This window comes from Cyprinus carpio, chromosome B7 (assembly GCF_018340385.1).
Source record: "Cyprinus carpio isolate SPL01 chromosome B7, ASM1834038v1, whole genome shotgun sequence".
Taxonomy (NCBI): Eukaryota; Metazoa; Chordata; class Actinopteri; order Cypriniformes; family Cyprinidae; genus Cyprinus; species Cyprinus carpio.
The window spans coordinates 34142252-34165819 of record NC_056603.1 but is presented as its reverse complement, the minus strand read 5'-3'; the positions used below and the strand labels follow the sequence as shown (position 1 = coordinate 34165819).

General features: G+C 38.2%; 1 protein-coding gene across 21 annotated transcripts in view; it reads right to left on the bottom strand.

The window, feature by feature from the left end:
- Positions 1-23568, bottom strand: part of LOC109103604 (collagen alpha-1(XXV) chain) — a 527306-nt gene that overhangs the window by 265777 nt on the left and 237961 nt on the right. For 17 of the 21 annotated variants that reach the window (XR_006155246.1, XM_042728382.1, XM_042728388.1 and 14 more), the window contains exons 7-10: positions 10079-10138; positions 8954-9025; positions 6379-6495; positions 3737-3772 (exon numbers count right to left, since the gene is read on the bottom strand). Coding sequence is in view for 20 of the 21 variants with exons in the window: in XM_042728382.1 (XP_042584316.1) it covers positions 3737-3772; positions 6379-6495; positions 8954-9025; positions 10079-10138 (285 nt within the window). In the remaining variant the exon portion in view is untranslated. The remainder of the gene's footprint in view (positions 1-3736; positions 3773-6378; positions 6496-8953; positions 9026-10078; positions 10139-23568) is intronic. The other 4 variants (XM_042728391.1, XM_042728401.1, XM_042728393.1 and 1 more) reach the window with 3 other exon arrangements.

Genomic DNA, 23568 nt, shown 5'->3' with positions numbered 1-23568 from the left:
ACTCATATACCTGAGTTTAAGCATTGAGAGTCTAACTAATACAAATCAAGAATGGTAACTAGGCTACTACCATAGTGAAACATACAAACAATACATGCATATACCAGATAAATTTGTAACTGATTAATTTTAGTCTAAATGAATAAAATGTGTGTGTGGTGAGAATGTGAGTTGGCTGCTCAGCCGGGCCCATTAGGTGTCTGGCATCGAGGGCTATCTAGTTATCTCGGAATGTGTTTGAAGTTGGAAAGAAGGTCTGCTCAGTATCTTCCAGATAATGGGGTAAACCTTGCCATTAAGCACTCATATAAATGTATACTATGGGGCCAGATTCTGTAATTTATATGCATATGTCAAAAGGCTAAAGGAATCCCTACAACATAAAGCCCAAACAATTGTACATGATCTTAAGCAGATGCTACACTGTATTGCATACCTTGTCAGTGTTATGCACTTGCTTAGCCCTTTGTTGTGATAAACAGTAAAGAGTGTTCAAACACAAGCAAAAGTTAGTGTAAAGAAATACTCTTTGAGAGAGGCAGTCAATCAGTGAAAGTTAAAAGCAGATTGTAGGTGTATTTGTTTCTTGTCTCCTTGGTGTTATGTGTAGTTGTCATTGCTGGGAAACGCTTGTTTTGTTTGCTGTGCTGAGATGTCCTGGGGTTGCGTTTGGTCGTGTCGCATGCCTTGTCAGTGTCGTGTGCTTGCTTAGCCCTCTGTTGTGATAAATAGTAAAGTGTGTTCAGCTGAATTCAATTTCTGTTTTGTCAAACAGGTATAAAAAAGGTTACTACACCACGGCAGCCCTTGTGTGAAGACTGAAGAGTGTAAAGACCATCGACTCTACAGTGCGACTCCACCATGCAGGGATCGCTTTTGACTCATCCTTTTTTCAACACCTTGCTTCACTTCTGTTTCAGTTTTTATGACCAACTCTCACTATGTGTTTCCATATCCCTACTATTACTACCACTCGCAAACCACGCATCACACACTATAGGCAGCATGATCCTAACAACCTGCACACTTTGCTTATTTCTGCTAATACACTACTTTATTTTTCTATTGGTCTTTGGAATTGTCAGTCTGCAGTAAAAAAAGCAGATTTCATTACATCGTCATTCAGGACTAAACCTGATGGCCCTGACAGAGACATGGATCAAACCAGAGGACACTGCTACTCCTGCAGCACTCTCCAATAATTTTCGCACACTCCCTGTCGGACTGGACGAGGTGGAGGTACTGGTCTTTCTGCTCCACTCTTACATCTTGTTTAGACACTGTCTGCCCCTTGTCTTCCAGGCCAGGCCGTACCACCCCTTCTGCCCCTTAGCTGTCTGATGTTCTCTGCGAGCATCGTTCTAAGCCCATGGCTGCTGAAAGGGCTGCAAATAAAAAAATACTACTGACCTTAATGTGTATCAGTCACTCTTCTCTTCCTCCTCTGCTAATGTCTCCACTGGTAAAAGGACATACTATCATAACAAAATGAACAATTCGTCTGACTCTTGCGAGCTCTTTAAAACATTTTTTCTTCCTCCTTTGTCCTCCTCTTCCCCCTCCTTCATCAACTCTAAGAGCTGACGACTTTGCCATGGTCTTCATTAATAAAATTCAAACCATGAGTGCACAATTTTCCATACCACAATCTGTCAAGCACATCTCACCAGCAAACATATACTCATTCACATCCTTTCGTTTCAAAAACACTTGAACAAGCTGTGTTCAACCAAGTCTCTGCCTTTCTCACACAGAACAACCTCCTCGACAGCAACTAGTCTGGTTTCAGAAGTGGACATTCAACCAATACTGCCTTCCTCTCACTTGTTGAAGCCCCATGACCGGCAAGAGTGATTCCAAATCTTCATTATTTATTTTGCAGGATCTGTCCGCCGCTTTTGAAATGGCTACCACCAGATCCTCCTGTCAACCCTATTGGTAAAGGGCATCTCAGGAACCGCACTCCAGTGGTTTGAGTCATATCTCTCAGACAGGTCATTCAAGGTATCTTGGAGAGGTGAGGTCTCCAAGTCGCAACATCTAACTACTGGGTTGCCTCAGGGCTCTGTTCTTGGACCACTTCTCTTCTCTGTCTACATGGCATCCCTAGGTTCTTTCATTCAGAAACATCGCTTTTTATATCACTGCTATGCTGATGACACTTAACTCTACCACTCATTCCATCCTGATGATCCGACGATAGCTGCTTGCATCTCAGCTTGTCTAACAGACATCTCTCACTAGATGAAGGACCATCACCTTCAACTCAACCTTGCCAAGACAGAACTGCTTGTGGTTCCATCAAACCCATCATTTCATCACAGTTTTACCATCCAGTTAGGCACATCAACCATAACTCCTTCAAAAACAGCCAGAAACCTTGGAGTTATGATTGATGAGCAGCTGACTTTGCCAGACCACATTGGGGGCAGCTGTGGCCTAATGGTTATAGAATTGGACTTGTAACCAGAAGGTCGCAAGTTTGAGTCTCGGTGCTGGCAGGAGTTATAGGTGGGTGGGGAGTAAATGAACAGCGCTCTCTTCCACCCTCAATACCCATGGCTGAAGTGTCCTTGAGCAAGGCACTGAACCCCCAGTTGCTCCCCGGGTGCTTTCTTTCAGAACATGCTTCACAACTCCTTGTTCAAGCTCTTGTTCTGTCCAGGCTGGACTATTTCAATGCTCTCTTGGCAGGTCTTCCAGCCAGTTCTATCAAACCTTTTATCAGGTTAATCAGAAACGCAGCAGCAAGATTAATTTTTAATGAGCCAAAAATAATGCACGTCACACCTCTGTTTATCAATTTGCACTGGCTACCAATAGCTGCTTGCATAAAATTCAAGGCATTAATGTTTGCCTACATTTGCCTAATGTTTGCCTCTAGAAGCTTGCATTCTGCAAGTGAACATTGCTTTATTGTGCCATCCCTACGAGGCACAGAATCACTTTCACTGACTTTTAAATGAAATGTTCCCTTCTGGTGGAATGACCTGCCCAACTCAATCAGAGCAGCTGAGTCCTTTGCTATCTTCAAGAATCGTCTATAGACACATACTGCATCTTCCATCTTTTTTTTCTTTTTTTGACCCTCTAACTCTAGCGCTTTTTATTCTAATTATATTCTTAAAAAAGAAAAAAAAAAGACTTGCACTCTATTTATTTACTAACAGCTTGTTTTCTTTTTTTTAAAAAAAGAAACAGACACTAGCTTCTCTAATCTTTTTGTATTCTATCTGTTTTATTTTTTTAACTTATTTCTTTTTTCATTTTTTTTTTGTTTATTATATGATTTTAAAAACCTTGCTACGTGTACTGCATTAAGCTAACTGAGATTTGCTGTAGCACTTGCATATAATTGCTCTTTTGTTGATTTTGATTGCTTCCATTGTCCTCATTTGTAAGTCGCTTTGGATAAAAGCATCTGCTAATTGACAATGTAAATGTAAATACTCTTTAATTACGCAGTATGTTGCGGGTTGTAATCTAAAGCATTACCAAAACAAAACTAGCCCTTGATCAAGTGACACTACGTACATTAAAATAATCGAAACTTCTCAATGATACTCATTGTCATATGGGCCATTTCTGGTACTTGATGACACAGATAACTTACTACAGCTGAGCCGATGACTATACACATATGATGTTATAGCATCTAGCTAAATGTAGAATTGTGTATAACTGTATAGGTGAAGCTACTGTATGTTAGTGGCTGTAAATACAATAAGACACTTACCATTTGACCAGTCTCTCCTGGCATTCCAGGGTCTCCCTGTGAGAGACATAATATATACAGTAGTCAGCATTTGAAGTGGATCAAAACCTTTCATCAAAGTTGTCCTAAAATCTAAAACCAAAATGCATTCTTGTCTTAGAATAACTTTGATGAACATTTTTGATCCACTTCAAATATTTAACCGTTATATAGGAACTGATATGAAAACAATAAAACTATTAACATCTCATCTATAGTCCTAATTTTATGAAAGGTTATTTCATATATTTCATATCATATTGAATATTATTTTGGGTTGATGTAACAAAACATTTTTTTTTTTTGTGATCTTTTAGACGTTTAAGGGACAGAAACAGTCTGTGACAAACACCAAAACATTGCCCACTGTGTCATTATGTGTCTATGTGGCGAGAGCCTTGGGAACAGAGCGAGACAGGTGGAGTAAATGTTAATGCGCGACACCTGTGACACTCACCGGTCTCGAGTCCCACAGAGGAGCTCCGGAAGGATAAAAGGAGGAGTGATGACAGTGAAAGACGAGAGAGGACCAGGCCTGGATTTTATTTTGTGTTTTCGGTTCTGTCATCCGCGTGGGGCTCTCAAGCTATATTGTGTTTATTTTATAATTAAAGTAATGTTTAAATGTTCGCCGGTTCCCGCCTCCTCCTTCCCGAACTATGAACTTTGTTACATTGGTGCAGAAACCCGGGGGGAAGGAGGGACACACTGCCAGAGATCCCTCGCTGCTATGGTGAATCCGTGGTGCCATCAAGCATAGGGGAGTAGTCTGCCACCATGGACACTTGAGGCGGTGGGCTTGAGTTAGTTGCCGGGGGGCAGACGAACTCGCCGCTGGCCACCTGGGATGTGGAGGGACGGCTGCCATCTGTGAGGGAGCGGAGGAGTCGCCACCGTTCACCTGAGGCTGGAGCCTGCTGCCATCCGCCATGATGGGGAGGAGCAGGGAACAGGGGACTCCTGCCGGCTGCCCAAATCCGAAGGAGCCGTCGCCATCCACCGGGTGGTGGAGGAGTGTAGGGCCGTCCACCGAGGATTATCCAGTGTCACCGCCAGGCATCACGGAAGAGTTTACCCAGCTGGTGGAGGGCCGAGCGGCAATGGGTCTGGGAACTGGAACCCCTCTCTCGTCTCTGTCTCTCCTCATCCTTCTGTCTCCTTTTCTCTCGCCTCGTCTGTCTGTCGTTACGTTCACACGGCTCGTGGCTGCAGTGATCGGCTCTCCCCGGAGGGGAGAGGGGGGGGGGGTAGAGAGCCGTTCACTGCAGCCACGGCATACTTGGGGGTAAGGACAGACAGAGAGCCGTGGGAACGGAGCGAGGCCGGTGGAGTAAATGTTAATGCGCAACACCTGTGCTACTCACTGGTCTCGAGCCCCAAGGAGGAGCTCCGGAAGGATAAAAGTACTACGAACTACGAAAAGAACTACGAATTTTGTTACAAGAAGAAAACAGCATTTTCCAACATTTTCTATCAAAAAAATAGACACGTGAAACATTAAAATACATAAGTTTCAAAGAAATGAGTGACAGGGTTGAGAAAAAGATACAACAATCTTGCTCTATCAAAAAAATAGACACGTGAACCCTTGGAAACCCCTCTGATGCATGATTACTAAATCACAAAGTTATCATATATATATATATATATTATATATATATATATATATATTATAATATATGATATATATACTGTCTAGCTGTGCTTAATGTAAGCGTGTGTTAAGTGTAAGAAACAAAACGTGAGAGTGTGTTTCTATGGGAAAGGGGTGTGTGGGGCTGTATGGGGCAGTGTAGGGGTGGTGGGCGATTCATACACATGTCAGCACAAATACAAACAGACAAAAGTGCACAGGACAAAAGCACACACTCGAACACAATCATGCACACATATATCTGCACTCATACAGTATACATGTATACAAGCCTACAGTTTTATATAACCTAATAAATAAATATAGACTGTAAGCATTGAAATAAATGTTAAAATCTAAAGAATATTTAATATTTCTGTTCAATAAAACAATTCAAATGATGTCATAATTTTTATAAAACATAAAAAATAACGCAGAACCTACATATAGGCCCAAAGGCAGATTCATACCCTTTGGTGCATGACGTCCACCGTAGTGGACAGATACATTTTCTGTCACAGAACAAAATGTACAAGAAAAATATTTGTAAAATCTGGATGAATCTATTTCTGACATCCCTTTTAACTGATTTTTTTGTACATGTCTGGTTTTCTGAGAATAAAAGTATTTAACATTTCCAAATTCCCAAGGTATATCATGCATCCCCTTTTCCCACTACCATTTTGAATATATTATGCAATATCTCAAAACCAAACAAACAAACAAACAAACAAACAAAAAATAGATAAAAAGACAACAATTAAGTGGAATCGTAGTCAACACTTTGGGGTTCACCAGTTGGTGATTGGGACATGATGCTACATCTTAAATGGTTCAAAATGGCTTCCAAATATCTGTTCACTGTAGTGATTACGATGCACCAGAGGGTTAATATTTGTACACTCTTGCATTGGTCCAAATGAACAATTGAATGTCCTGGTACATTTGTAAGGATGATCCTTTAACATGCTCTGCTTTTAAATATACTTACAGGGAGCCCTGGGACTCCCCGAGGACCATCTTTTCCTGTGTCCCCTGGGGGTCCCCTGGGGCCCGGGGGACCTGGAGGTCCAGGAGGCCCTGGGGGCCCTGCTTGACCCTGGTCACCCTGTGAAAGTCAAATTGTAAATACATTGAACATTATTATAAGTCAAAGAATAAAACATACAGCAAAACATGCAGTTTAAGGGGAAAAGACTGAAAGGTCAATGAAAAGTTGTAATCTCTCTTTTCTAACAGTATTAAACAACAATATATTTCAAGTGAAATCAGAAAATACACTTATGTGATCTTATGTCATTTTCAGGAAAATCAGGTCAAAACAAAGTTTATTTGGAGTTTGTTTCATGGAGTTTGAAACAGCTTGCCAAAGCAAACTTTCTGAAAAAGGAAATTGCGTTGTTGGAAGGAAAGCATGCAGGACATACTGTAGGCCAGGGGTGCCCAACCCTGCTCCTGGCGATCGACTGTCCTGCATTGTTTAGCTTCAACCCTAATCAAACACACCTGCCTTTAATTTTTAAGTGAGCCTGAAGACCTTAATTAGTTGCTTCAGGTGTGTTTGATTAGGGTTGGAACTGAACTTTGCAGGACAGTCGATCGCCAGGAGCGGGGTTGGGCACCCCTGCTGTAGGCCTTATTTACATATTCAACTAAATGCCACTCTCAGCAGCATTGACAGCATCGGGATGTGTGATAACAGTATACTGGGGCCTTCAGGCTACAGATGAAACATTTACTCTCTAAAGTAATCCAATCAGTTATGATGGTACAGTTCTGTTTCACTATGAGGATTCCCTTTCACAATTTTGAAGCATAATTGCTTTTAATCATTTGAAAATTTTCTCAACCCTGTCTGAGTATAAAACATAAATCATGTATATTAATGTATTTTTTATTCTTTTTTATTTATTGTGATATCTTTTTGTTGGTTTTGATGGTAATGTGTGTTAGTCTGTCTGAGTAAGTGGAACAATAACATTTTGATTTATACATATTTGTGTTTTCAGTTTACTTATTCTGTATATTTTCTCTTTTATTGACAACTCATACTTTGTCATTTTATGTGCAACAGATCACTAACCACAATTCCACAAAGAAGGCTTGGAATTCAGAGCCTCCTCATTTTTGTAGCCCTAATATTAGGCTGATATATCACAAAGATTCTTCATGGTAACACTTTAGAATATTGTTCTGTCATTAATAAATAACTTCACAAGAACACCTGAGTAACGCAGTATTAGCACTTTAGTAACTACTATTAACTAACAAAAAAACTAATTAATGAATTATCAAGTAGTGCTAAGTTCAATGTGGTAGTTTAATATTAGCTCATAGGTAACTACTACTTTTTCATACCTCCTAGAGAACTACAAAGAACTACTGTATACAGGTTCATATGAATAATGCATAATGCATAATTAATTCTAAATTGAGAGTCATGGTAACCCATTAGTAATGACTCAGATATTAACTATTCCTTCAAAATAAATTACTAATTATTTGGATCCATATTCTAAAGTGAATAACATGATAACTATACTAATGACTGAAATCATTTGTAAGCTTTTGAGGGTTTTGTAAAGTATTGGACAGTAATGATTTAAGTGTTACTAGATCCTTCTAAAGGATGATTACTGATTATTTGGATCAGTATTCTAAAGTGAAGATCATGATAACTCCCTAGGAATGACTGAAGTCATTGTAAACTTTTGAGGTTTTTGTAAGATTCTGGATAGTTATTCCTTCTGATAGATTTGGTACACTTGAGTCATTATCATGGGTTACCATGATCTTCTCTTTAGAATACTGATCAAAATAATTAGTAATTCCTTTAGAAGGATGTAGTAACACTTGAGTCATTATTATCCAAAACCTTATATAAACCTTAAAAGCTTACAATGGCTTCAGTCAATATTGAGGAGTTATCGTGTTTTTCACTTTAGAATAATGATACAAATAATAAGTAAATAATTCTGAATGGTTTCGTAATACTTACTACTAATACTAATGCAACTAGTAATACCAGAATAATACTAATCATTACTAGTTGGATACCATAACCTTCTCTTTAGAATTAATTATACATTTTGCATTATTCACATTAATTATGAACCTGTAGCTAGTAGTTCTTAGTAGTTATCGGGAAGATATGAAAAAATAGTTACTGATTAGCTAATAGTGAACTACCACTTTCAACTAAGCACTGTTGTTTACTGTAGTTCGTTAATCAGGGTTTATTGTTAGTTAATTAAATTAAAATTAAATTAAATTTATGCATTTAGCAGACGCTTTTATCCAAAGCGACTTACAGTGCATTCAGGCTATCAATTTTTACCTATCATGTGTTCCCAGGGAATCGAACCCCCAACCTTGCGCTTGGTAACGCAATGCTCTACCACTTGAGCTACAGGAGCATTCTTACTGTTGCATTAATTTTACTAGTTACAAGTCCAGCTGAGCACTGAGGTTAAAGCTGAAGAATGGAACGCAAATGCTGGACCAAAGATGAGAAGCCCAGTGTAATGGAGCAGTGAAAAAGAGAACAGAATGAGGACAAGCACTACCTTAATGAGTCGACGTTTAATGAGTTGCTGATCAGCAGAAAGAAAGCCATGATTTATCTTAGGGAAGACCATCTGAGCAGGTGTGAGGTCAAAAGAGGTCGGAAGTCAAAAGTGAGAGAAGTCGGAGAGGAGAGTTGCATGAGGTCCCGGAAAGAGGAAGAGAAAAGGGAATAAAAAGGGTACAGAAATAAATTAGATTAAAGTAGTTGAAGTTGAGTCAGAGAACACAATCCAGTACCTTCATGCATTAGTAAAAGTTGACATTTTCCATGGTGGCAGCAATGAATGTTTTGACTGCCTTTGGCAAAGCCTGTAATTACCACTTCATGGGTGCTATGTCACCCACTCTGAGAGACCCAATTTGAAAAAATAAAAAAATAAATAAAATACATGTCAACCTCTACTCACTGAAAGCACTGTCATCAGAGTTTTTTTTTTAAGCCAAGGCAGACTACAGGAACTGCACACGCTGAAACCCATCATGCAGATGTATTTGTCTTTGTCAGTGTACTCTAAATTAGGCAATTACATAGTCCTGCTGTCTAAAAGGGGGGCATCTGTAATTACAAGAACAAAAAAATAATTCTGTCACTATAGATTAAAATATTGCCTGATATGGCCTACTAATTATATTTGTGATTCAGGACATTTGAGCAGGCAGTAAAGGAATCATATTTTTGTGGTTTCGGGTTGGATTTGTGGTAAACCAAAGATATCAGTTTTGAATACATCTTAACATTTTAGTTTAGCATTTAATGTGTCTCTCTTGAGTTATTACCTTCGTAGAATCCAAGCAGACAGTGGTCAGACTAGTTGGTGGTCAGAAAATATGATTCTTGTTTGAAATTAATCACACTTCACTGGTTTGTTAGGGGAAAGAAACAGTTGCTCAGATGCATAAATTCCTGTCACCACACTGCATAATAATAACACCACTGGAACTGGGAAAGAGGGTCATAATGAACAAAAGTATTTTTTGATTGGTTGGAATGGATTTATCAGACACAACTGTGTTTTGGCCAAGTCTGTCATTGCATAGGCAGAGGGGACAAATGCGCCGTTTGACACATCTCAGAGTGTGCTATCCATAGAGTCTGCCTTGGTCTTTTGGCTGCGCCAACAAACCTTCACAGTCAGGATTTGATTGCTGTGTAATGCAGCCAGAGTGGGTAGACCAGGAAGTCCCTGGGGACAAACAGCACAAAAATGGCACAATACAAATACAACACAGCATGACAATAAAAGCCATTCACTCCACAGAAGGGTGCTGCATCAGTTTTGCATCAGTATGACTCAAAATGTCAAGTTTAAAGAGGTTTTCTTTTTGACAAGAGGCTTTCACACACTGCTTTCACACACTGCTCTGTTATGATGCAAAATTTGCAAGAATTTTGATTTGATCTCAGCAGTGCACTTAGCTAAAAACAGACTATAGGTATTTCTTACTCATTTACTTTGGATTTGAGCTCTCGTATTGAGTGAGAATACCCTTAAATTTAAAGTTGAATAATGTTTGTAGTCTTGCAGTATTTGCTATTTGATGTCTAATATCATAAACCTAAATTACTAGTAATAATTAGTTTGTAAACTAGGCTATGTAGTTTTTCTCTTCTTCTTCTTCTTCTTCTTACTCAGTGGAATGCTAACAACAGCAAAACAACACATCAGTTAAAATGCAGGGAAATACCATGTTTATGAGATATCCCTTCCCACCATGTTATGGGAAGTAATTTGAATCGCATGGCTCATTTAGTAGATGGATGCGAAGGAAACCACATCATCTTCTGTTTTGGTACTCAAGCAAAAAGCACTTGCAAACAAAATTACTGACGAAACAAAGTAGTTATGATTTCAAGTAATGGGTCCTTTGGAAAAAATATAGTGTAGCAAGCTAATCATGTTCAGAAATATTTAAGAGTTGAAAAATAAGAACAGACAAATATAAATTATGTACAAAAATGATTACTAGGGTTAAACAGAAGAGTTCTGCTGTGTTTCTGCTATTCTCCTGTTTATGTTTAATTCTTGTTTGTTTTGCAATAGATTTGATCAATTTGTATTGAGACATCACAACTTAGTTCTGATCCACACCACCATTTACAATATGCCTGTGGGAAAAATAGTCCTTGGATTTGGCTGCAATTTGCTACAGTCAACTCTACTGTAAGCATGCCTGTGTCAAAGTTATGTTCTCTCTTTTTGTAAGTAAGAAGAAAAAAAATAAAAATAAAAATCTGACATAAGAGCCAAGCCTGAATTCAGTGATGAACTGAAACATTTGGACATTATCAAACATTATGTAGCACTTACACCAATCAGTTTCCAGTACCTTTGTAAACTAAAATGTTAATTCATCCATTCATGATCTCATGGTTAGATTACTGTAATGCTTTATTGGTTGGTTGCTCAGCTAGAGTTCTTACGAGAACCAGGATGTATGAACATATTAGCCTGGTTCTGTCAACACTGCACTGGCTGCCTATTATACATTGTAAAATCTTGCAGATTACTAATAAAGCCCTTAATGGTTTAACTTCCCAGTACTTGAGCAATCTCTTATCACATTATACCCTAGTCCTTCACATCCACTGCGTTCTCAAAACTCTGGCCATTTGATAATACCTAGAATATCAAAATCAACTGTGGGCGGCAGATCCTTTTCCTATTTAGCGCCCAAACTCACTCCAGACACACTCTGTCAGATTAAATCTAGATTAAAGACCCATCTCTTTAAGCAGGCTCACACATAACACGCTAACACATGTCTATTATTCAAATCAGTCAAAGGATTGTTAGGCTGCATTAATTAGGTCAACCTGAACTGGGATTACTTCCCATAACACCCAATGTACTTTTTACATCATAAGAAGAATTTCATCTACACAAATATTAGTCTTTTTCATTCTTATTCAGAGGTCACCATAGCCACCCAGATTAACAGTGGGTATCCAGATCAGATGGTCACTGCAGTCACCCAGATCCAGTCTGTATCCAGTCCAAATGGTAGATCAGCACCTAGAGATGACATCAACAGCCCTGAATGTCAGCAGTGACAATGTCAACTAGATCCAGCCTAGAGACAGAACCCTTTCTAAGACCACATCACCTCGACGTCCACTGGCAAAAGACCACGGGAACCTGGCGAGTCCTCTGCACAATTCTGACATGTCTGGAATTAAACACACCATGCTAGTTTTGTCTGGTCAGAGAATAACTGTCCCCCCGACTGAGCCTGGTTTTTCCCAAAGTTTTTTCGTCCACTTCTGTCACTGATGGAGTTTTGGTTCCTTACCACTGTTGCTTTTGGCTTGCTTATTTTGGGACACTTAATTTCTGGCCATATTGTTGGGTTTTCTGCACTGATACTATTTGAACTAAACTGAACTGGATGATGACATCACTGAATCAATGATGAACTGAATTTAACTAGATTTTAAATTGAGTGATTACTATTGTCCTCTTGCATTATCGGCACACTTTTTTCCTGTTTAACACTAAAGCTGCTTTGACACAATCTGTATTGTATAAAGCACTATATAAATAAAGGTGACTTGGCTTAAACTTTATAGCGTCACAGCACAGTGCTACAACACAAATTCAAGTTAATGATAACACAAGACTGATGATAACATACTATATGCTTGATCTTCATTAACCCTTTTACCATGTTACCATTCACCATGGTAAATTTGGATTTCAACATGTGATCCTTTTAGGGTTTTAAAGTTACAATCAAAGTGCAATGGAACACAAAGGACAGAACAAGACATACGCTTGGATTTGCTGTCTAAAGATTCTTTTTTTTTTTACTTATAAATATGAATAATTTATACATTTTACATGCATTACACTGATAATGAAGTTGTATTAAATTTTGCCAAAAGAAGGTCAGAAGCAAGAAGTAGAAGCAGCTTTTCATTATTTTGGACATTTTCTCACTTGATGTACGAAAACAAAATGTCAACTTAGTATAATTTGATTGGGCTGTCACATCTAGCCACATTATTTCTCTGCTATTCTGAAAGAGATCCGAACCACAACTGACCTCACGCTCCAAGTGACGAAGGTCACCGTGAGTTCTCTGGGTCATGTGATGTCCACACTTGTGGTCCAGGAGCACCACCTCTGGCTGTGTCTGGCCGACATGAAGGACAACGACAAAGATTGGTTCCTCAAGGCCTCCGTGTCCCAGACAGGCCTCTTCGGCAACACAGTTGAGAACTTTACCCAGCAGTTCTCGGCTGCACAGGACCAGACTGCGTCGATCCAACACATACTGCCCTGGCAGGCAACGGCTGCCTCCACCCGTCCGCTGGCCGCAATGCCCCAGCGTGCTTGTCGCAGAGGGTGGCCCCCACTCCATTGCTGCATCCAGAGCAGCCTCTAGCCAAGCAGCACCATGGAGCCAGGCACAGGCAGGGTGCCCCACTCGACCAGGCCCCCGTCAAACCTAGAGGTAAGCAGAAGAGCAAGAGGGCCTGTGATGGTCGACCCAGAGAGGGAGGGAACTGCTCCTCGGCAGATGGTGAATGCACCTCTCCCTGCCCCGGAGAGGTCTGGGTGGAGAATCTTTTGTTTAAAAAAAACCTAAACAATACAGCAGTTTTCTCTATCTCTGGGTCCCAAGAGGGCACTGAAGGACCTGCTACTTTCAGCAGTGGGCAGTTCAAGAGCATCATCAAATGCCCTACTCACTCAGACCCCTCTTTGGTTCACCTACGAGCCTCCTGAGCCGGGTTCCTGCATTCCATCTCGTTGGCTCCTGCGGACCATCAGACTTGGCTATGTGATTCAGTTTGCCCAGGGTCCCCCCAAGTTCAGGGGCATCCACTTCACATCAGTGAAGACAGCCGATGCTTATGTCTTGCGTGCGCAGTCCTACTAGCGAAGGACACGATAGAGCCAGTCCCTCCAGCTGATATGAAGATAGGGTTTTACAGCCCCTACTTCACTGTACCCAAGAAAGGTGGTGGGTTGTGACTAGAGGTGGAACCGTTCGCAGAAAAAAAATCGAACCATACGGTTCTCCACATATGGTTCGGCACACGCTAGGACTGAGGTTCAACTTAAATCTGACAACACATCTGTAATATGGTTTGCTATAAATAGCATGTAAAACAAATAGGTTCAGCAAATGTATGTTTCTGTTGATGGATGCACATTCTGGCTTCATTGCAACAACATCGATGAGAAAAAAAGTGAACAAACCACTCACTCTTGTTCAATGCATATGCCATATGCTGGAATATGAGCAGCCATTTATTCTGTCATCAACCGGGTTCTGATAGCGCGCGCACAGGTGAGACCTGAACAGTATGGAATTACATTTGGTTCAATAAAAATGAACGTAACTTTATGGAACTGAACGTAACTTTTTCAGAAACTATCAAAAATATGCCATTACAAAAGAAGAAAAACACAATGAAAATGAAAAAAAATGAACTCAGTCGCAAAAATTTAACAGGCTCTTCAAATATGCTTCATTCTTTGTTAATGTTTTTCTAAGATTCGTTTTCGCTAATCGTGGATTCTGAATGCATTGCCACAGATTTTGCTTACGTTTTGCAGTTTTTCGTTTGGTGTTTTGACACATACCTCTCGTGGGGGCGGGCTTAACAGTGATCTACTCTGATTGGATAGTGAGCTTTTGATGGACAGGTGCTCTCTGACCGGGAAGTACAGACGTCACTCAGAGGTGCGCATATTGGAAAGCTCTTGCGGTGATTTGTATTACTAAATATGTAAATAATATTTGGCCTTAGATCGTCTCAGTCTGTAAAGATGAGCTCTTGTCATTCAAGGCAGCTTGAAGTAAGCTTGTGTTACTGAATGACAATAGTAACCCGCAACGAACTGCTGCACACTGTAGCATGAATAAAACTTGTATCGATGTTATTGGTTACTTCAGTAGCACAAGCTTACTTCAAGCTGCCTTGAAGGACAAGCGGAGGAGGAAGATGATGCCGCTCCGTGTCTCTCCTGAGAGCTCATCTTTACAGACTGAGATGATCGAAGGTCAAATATTATTTACATATTTAGTAATACAAGGCACGACGTATTGCATACAAATCACCGCGAGAGCTTTCTTTTTCTTTTTCTTTTTTATTAATGCAGAGAACAAAAACATAAAAAGTATAAACATACATCACATAATATTAACCACAAAAAAAACAAACAAACAAACAAACAAACAAAAAAAGCAATAAAGAATAAAATAGAACTAAAGAAAAAGAGGGCCAAAATCTAAACAAAATTACACAAGGAGATCAAAGGCAGAGCAAATTCTAACAGTCCTTATAGCTTTCTTAATAGTAGATACTGAGATTACATTCAAATAGTTTTCAATTTCTTTTAGGAAAACAGAAAAGACAGGTTTACAGTTGGAGAATTTGCATTTGTGAATGTGAAATTTGTTTAGGACAAAATTTAAATTAATAACAAAACTGATATTTTCGTTTGTGGGGTCAGAGTCATAAAACCCAAATATAATGTTTTTCATATGTACTGAGAAGCCTGGCAAAATATTACTTGACAAACACACCAATATCATCCCAAAGTTTCTGAGTGTAGTGACATGACAAAAATAAGTGTACAGTTTCTTCAGAACTCGAATAAAAAGAGCTTGTAAAATCAATGTCAGATTTAAATCTTTGTATAAACTAATTTACAGGGTAGAACCTATGTATGAGCTTAAAATAAATTTCTTTCACTTTGTCTGTGAAAAAGAATTTTTGCGGCAGAGAAGATATTTAATCACCGCGAGAGCTTTCCAATATGCGCGCCACTGAGTGGCGTCTGTACTTCCCGGTCAGAGAGCACCTGTCCATCAAAAGCTCACTATCCAATCAGAGTAGATCACTGTTAAGCCCGCCCCCACGAGAAGTTTGTGTCAAAACACCAAACGAAAAACTGCGAAATGTAAGCGAAATCTGTGGCAATGCATTCAGAATCCAAGATTAGCGAAAACGAATCTTTGAAAAACATTAACAAAGAATGAAGAATATTTGAAAAGCCTGTTAAATTTGTGCGACTGAGTTCATTTTTTTCATTTTCATTGTGTTTTTCTTCTTTTGTAATGGCATATTTTTGATAGTTTCTGAAAAAGTTACGTTCAGTTTTATAAAGTTACGCACACATTGATATCTGTGTTTAAATTAAACTCATGAAAGCTTTCACCTGGATATCACACTATAGAGACTGTTTGTTCCCCGAACTAGAAAAAAAGTTTAAACCAATATAAGAGTATCAATTAAATTGATGTTCAACAAATAAAAAACAGATGTAATACAGATAAACAAATGATAAAGCTTGGCTTATTGAATATCAGCCCCCCCCCCCCCAGATTACTGTTATAAATATGAACCACATCTAAAAGGGGGGATGTGTTGCTTCAATTTATAACAATGTTTTCAGTATTTCTCAAAGGGCGGGCTTCAAGTATAACTGGTTTGAAGTAATGCTGCTTCATATAACAGTATCCAGAGAAACAAGTGTTAATGATGAATCCCCTGTGATGTTTGTACTGGCTGCTGTATACAGGCCACCAGGGCACCATACAGACTTTATTAAAGAATGTGCTGATTTTATATCCGCATTATTGCTCGCTGCAGATAAAGTTTTAATTGTCCGTGATTTTAATTTCCATATTGATAATGAAAAAGATGCACTGAGATCAGCATTCATAGACATTCAGAACTCTATTGAGGTTAGACTACATGTCTCAGTACCTACTCATTGTCGAAATCATACTCTAGATTTAATACTGTCACATGGAATTGATGTTGATAGTGTTGAAATTATGCAGCCAAGCGATGATATCTCTGATCATTATTTAGTCTTGAGCAAACTTCATATAGCTAAAACTGTAAATTCTACTCCTTGTTACAAGTATGGTAGAACCATTAATTCTACCACAAAAGACTGCTTTGTAAGCAATCTTCCTGATTTATCCCAATACCTTAGCATATCAAAACCTCAGAACAGCTTGATGTAACAGAAACTATGGTCTCTCTCCTCTAGCATTTTAGATACAGTTTCTCCTTTACACTTAAGGAAGATTAAGGAAAACAGTCTGACACTGTGGTATAATGAGCACACTCCCACCCTAAAGAGAGCAGCCCGGAAAAAGGAGCGCAGCTGGAGGAAAACAAAACTAGAGGTATTTCGTATTGCTTGGCGGGAAAATACCCTATCCTACAGAAAATCATTAAAAACTGCTAGATCTGATTACTTTTTGTCTCTTTTAGAAGAAAACAAACATAACCCCAGGTATTTATTCAATAAAGTGGCTAAATTAATGAAAAATCAACAAGTGCTGACATTTCCCAACAACACAGCAGTAAAGACTTTATGAACTACTTTACTTCCAAGATCAATACTATTAGACATAAAATTCTAACCATGCAGCCGTCAGCTCCAGTATCGCATCAGATAGTGAGCTCCAGATCACCTGAGGAACAATTCCACTCATTCTCTACTATAGGAGAGGAAAAATTTTATAAACTTAAATCATCTGAACCAACATGTATGTTAGACCCTATTCCATCTCCTAAAAGAGTTGCTTCCAGAAGTCATAGATCCTCTTCTGACTATTATTAATTCATTAGTCATTATGATATGTCATCAGAAACCTTCAAACCGGCTGTTATTAAGCCTCTCATCAAAAAAAAAAAAAAAAAAACACTAAATGACCCCAAAGAACTAGTTAATTACAGACCGATCTTGAATCTCCCTTTTCTGTCCAAGATACTAGAAAAGGTAGTATCCTCACAATTATATTCCTTCTTAGAGAAAAAATGGTATCTGTGAGGATTTCCAGTCAGGATTTAGACCATATCATAGTACTGAGACTGCTCTAATTAGAGTTACAAATGACCTGCTCTTATCATCTGATCGTGGTTGTATCTCTCTATAAGTGCTATTGGATCTTAGCGCTGTTCCACACTATTGACCACAACATTCTTTTGAATAGACTAGAAAACTTTGTTGGCATTAATGGAAGTGCAAAAGCATGGTTCAAATTGTACTTATATGACCGCCATCAATCCTTAGCAGTGAATAAAGAGGTATCATATCAACACAAGTGCAGTATGGAGTACCTCAAGGCTCAGTAGTAGGGCCGTTACTCTTCATGCTTTACATGTTACCGTTGGGAGATATCATCAGGAAACATGGTGTTAGCTTTCACTGGAATGCCGATGACACTCAGCTATATGTAACTTAGCAGTCCGGCGATACATACTAATTTGAAAAACGAACGGAATGCATGGTCGATATAAAAAACTGGATGATGAGTAATTTCTTATTGCTAAATTCTGAGAAAAACAGATGTGCTAATTATCGGACCTAAAACCTCCACATGTAATGACCGAGAACACCGCCTAAGACTCAATGGCTGCTCTGTCAATTCTTTGTCATCAGTTAGGAATCTAGGTGTGCTATTTGATAGCAATCTTTCCTTTGAAAGCCATGTTTCTAGCATTTGTAAAACTGCATTTTTCCATCTCAAAAATATATCTAAATTATGACCTATGCTCTCAATATCAAATGCAGAAACGTTAGTTCATGTTTTCGTGACCCAAAGTTAGATTATTGTAATTCTTTATTGGGTGGTTGTTCTGCACACTTACTAAACAAACTCCAAAATGCACCAGCTAGAGTTCTTAGTAGAACCAGGAAGTATGACAATATTAGCCCGGTTCTGTCAACACTGCACTGGCTCCCTATTAAACATTACATAGATTTTAAAATCTTGCTTATCACTTATAAAGCCCTGAGTGGTTTAACACCTTAGTATTTGAACGACCTCTTATTGCATTAAAGTCCTCCACGTCTGCTGCATTATCAAAACTCTGGCAATTTGATAATACCTAGAATTTTAAAATCAACTGTGGGCGGCAGATCCTTTTCCTATTTAGCGCCGAAAGTCTGGAATAACCTACCTAACATTTTTTGGGAGGCAGACACACTCTGTCAGTTTAAATCTACATTAAAGACCCATCTCTTTAACCTGGCTCACACATAAAACACTAACACATTTCTAATATTCAAATCTGTTAAAAGGATTTTAGGCTGCATTAATTAGGACAGCCAGAACTGGAAACACCTTCTTTCTTATTCTGAGGATACCGTTGCCACCTGATCCAGTCTGTATCCAGATCAGATGGTCAATGCAGTCACCCGGATCCAGTACGTACAGTATCTAGCCCATATGGTGGATCAACAACTAGAGATGACCTCGACAGCCCTGAATGTCAGCAGAGACCAGGACAACTAGATAAGCCCCAGAGACAGATCCCCAGTAAAGACCTTGTCTCCTAGACAGCCACCAGTACAAGACCACAGGAACCAGATGAGTCCTCTGCATAATGTGACTTTGCCGAAGCCTGGAATTTAACTGCTGGTTTTGTCTGGCCAGAGGTGAACTGGCCCCCCGACTGAGCCTGGTTTCTCCCAACGTTTTTTCTCCATTCTGTCACCGATGGAGTTTTGGTTCCTTGCCGCTGTCGCCTCTGGCTTGCTTAGTTGGGGAAACTTAATATCCAGCGATATCATTGACTTGATTGCACAGATACTATTTAAACTGAACTGAGCTGGATGATGACATCACTGAATTCAGTGATGATAAAAGCACTATATAAATAAAGGTGACTTGACAACCTTTGAAAAAAAAAAGAAAAAAAAAAACATTTTGGGACTTGCAGTTAAAAACGTTTTTATTATTATTATTATTTATTTTATTTTTTTTTTGTAATAATTGTGAAGGTACATACAGTAAGGTAGATATTGGCAAAATTTCACATGAAGTCAGTCTTGTAACTAGCAACATACTACCAGCGTTTTGCAAGCTATTTGGAAATTGTAGTGAGCTAAGCTAACAGTTACTCTACATTAAATGAAGCTTCACTAAACTATAGCTACAGTATGGAGACAGATTAGTCTCAAATATAATTCACGCAAAAAACACGATTCACACATGCGTAAACAATTTCACATGCATGAAACCTAATTCACGTACACAAAAAAAATTCACGTGCGTGAAAAAAATATATATATTCACAAAAAGCAATTCACATGCGCAAAATAAAATTATATATTCATAAAATACATTTCACAAATGCAAAACACAATTCGTAGATATACAACTGTGCACAAAAACCTTTGAATGTTTAAAATGTACGAGTGTCTGAATGTACAAATCGTCATTTACTACGAATCCACTCGGATTTTGTGTGTGTGTGTTTTTGAGACTTTCCTGGCAGAGCTCTCTTCCCACGTGGGGGTCTGTCGTACTCTTTAGCCAATCAGATGCGAGCTTACCATTCAACCAATCATATCATAAGCCACTGAGAGTGCATTCAAGGAGCACGATTCTGCGCACCTTTTGCGGAATATAGATTAATTAGAACGGAAATTAAGCCTTTACATCAGTAATCCCATAGACAGTAAAAGAAATGGACACAGCGACCCAATTGGAACTCAATCGAGACAAGTGAAGCCCATTTTTAGCGATTTTTAGAACTTCCGTTTCTGACGCGCAGGCTCAAACTAAGCTTGATGACGTCAGCAACCTGTCTGACAGATGTAAATCTTCTAGTAGCTGTGTGTGTAAACTGCCATCGTTAATCTTGCAGAGACGGCGAGCTTAAGCGGGGAGTTCTTTGGCGTGAGTGAGCAGGAGTAAGTATTCTGATTAATTATTTTGTATAGTATTTTAAAATGTAACGCCAGGGCTTCTATGGGCTTCTCTCTTGACGTCTCCCGATTGCCTGCGAGCTTCTGAATGCACTCTCGGTGGCTTATGATATGATTGGTTGAATGGTAAGCTCGCATCTGATTGGCTAAAGAGTACGACAGACCCACGTGGAAGAGAGCTCTGCCAGGAAAGTCTCAAAAACACACACACAAAAATCCGAGTGGATTCGTAGTAAATGACGATTTGTACATTCGGACACTTGTACATTTTAAACATTCAAAGGTTTTTGTGCACAGTTGTATATCTACGAATTGTGTTTTGCATTTGTGAAATGTATTTTATGAATATATAATTTTATTTTGCACATGTGAATTGCTTTTTGTGAATATATTTTTTTTTCACGCACGTGAATTTTTTTTGTGTGTACGTGAATTAGGTTTCATGCATGTGAAATTGTTTACGCATGTGTGAATCGTGTTTTTTGCGTGAATAATATTTGAGACTAATCTGTCTCCATACTACAGCCCTGGGAAATGTAGCAAGATAAGCTACAGCAACATGGCAAAAGTAGTTTACTACATCTAAGCTATTAAATAATAATAATAATCATTATATTAATCATTTTTATATTGAACCAACATCATAAGTCAATGCTCTCTCAGTGATCAATAAAACTGACTATCAAGCATATAGACAGGCATAATAGTTCAGTTTAGTTGTTTATTCAACAACTGTTCCAAACCAAGATGGCATCAAAAATCAGCATCATTTACAGGGCTTGATTTACTTCATATTGTGACATAGGCAAAATATTTTTTTTTTGTTGTCGGGTGGAATCGTTGTTGTTTTTTTTTGGGGCTTTATTGTAGCCTATACAGATACATTTATATAAATGGTAACACTTCACAATAAGGTTCATTAGTTAACATTAGTTAACTAGTGTAGTTAACATGAACTAAGAATGAACAATATTCTGCCACATTTATTTATGTTAATTTCAACATTTACTGATGCATTATTAAAATCAAAAGTGTGTTTGTTAACATTAGTTAATGCACTGTGAACTAACATTAACTACCAATAAACAACTGTATTTTCATTAACTAACATTAACAACGATTAATAAATACTGTAATAAATGTATTGTTCATTGTATGGTCATGTTAGTTAATACATTAGCTAACATTAATGAAATCTTATTGTATAGTGTTACCATATAGAGGGGTACCCTGTCTGGCAAATACTGTAAGGATTGTACGCTTATTTGCTAATCATTGCATCTGCCTTTATTTTAATGAACCTGAAGACCTTAATTAGTTGCTTCAGGTGTGTTTGATTAGGGTTGGAGCAAAATCAAGTTCAGGACAGTCGACAGGAAGGGGTTTTTTGACCCCTGATACGATGTTTTGTCTTTTTTTACGTCATTTGATTGCATCACATTATATTAAACCTTTCACCAAAATCAAGTACGGGCATCGCATTGATTACAGTTCGCAATTACATTTTCATGAACTCGCAGGTTATACAGCTTTCCGTCGCTATGTGGGCGCTCAGTGTTTTTTTTTTTTTTTTTTTTTTCAGTTATTTGGTTAAAGTATCATTTTATAAAAAAATGCACCACTTTGCACAAGCTTTTTGAGTGTGACTTACCAACAAATGCGCCTCAAATACGGAAGAAAAAAAAAAGAATAATAATTGCCTTTATAAATATAGTGTTTCTCGAGTAAAGAAAACACTGTACTTATTCAATCAACAGTTCATTAATTTTCCTTCAGACTGCAAACAAGTTGATATGCTCCAAACTGCGCGACACAGTTCATTCACGAGAAAGGTGGGAAGAATAATGAGGTTTGACTGACAGTTTGAGGAGCCAATGGAGTTACAAGGTTTAGCGGCAGTGGAGTCACTTTTACTGGTCCAGGATCAGTGATCCTTAGCAGTTACAGTAGGTGGCCAACCAAAATGCCTAATATTGCCGCATATACCGCTGCGGTTAACTGCAAGTCAGTCGCGTGTTAAAGTTGTTTACGAAACTACCGCCAGGTGGCGCAAAGGGAAAGTTTGCCTGCAATTATATTTTGCTTTGTAAACGGAGATCATATAACAAAATAAAACAAAAATAACTTTATAATACTGTATAACATTATAACATCCTTGAAAATCATTAGAAAATTAATTTAAAAATTATTTTTAGAAAGTTAATTTCAAAACATGAGATAGTCATATAGGATGCAGCCTAATGCATAAAAAAGGTAATTTACACAATGGCCCTTCCTGATTGTGTGTATTATTAAATATTCATTATGAAACCATTTAAACTAAACAATTTCCTTACGTTGTATTGAGGGGCTTTCATTTTGATCTACAGACTAATGAAAGTTTTTGAACAAAAAATCCTGACCTCAGCCGTTGGTCCACTGTACAAGCATACATATCGATGTGTACAAGTCTGAACATTCATTAGACTTTATTTGCATCACAATTTTCTCTGAATCACACCATAAAAATAAATAAATAAATAAATAAATAAATAAATAAATAAATAAATAAATAAAAATAATAATAATAATAATAATAATAATAATAATAATAATAATAATAAACCTTGAACAAAATAATTTGTAAGAAATCAAGAATAATAGGCTAAATCTGTGACATGAAAAACTAGAAACGTACAAAAAATAGGATATTAACTTGGAATATATAGATTACATTTAAGGATGTGTGCATTATGCCATAAAAAATAAAACGATTGAAAAAGTGGCTTATTGTTGCGTGTTATAGGCTAGGCCTAGTTCTAACACATATTTTGTCACGATAGTCACATTAATGTCACAAATTATGAAAGGTTTGAAACTTACATTAAATAATTTGCTTATTTATTTCAGCAGGTCACACATATTTATTCGTTATCTGACCT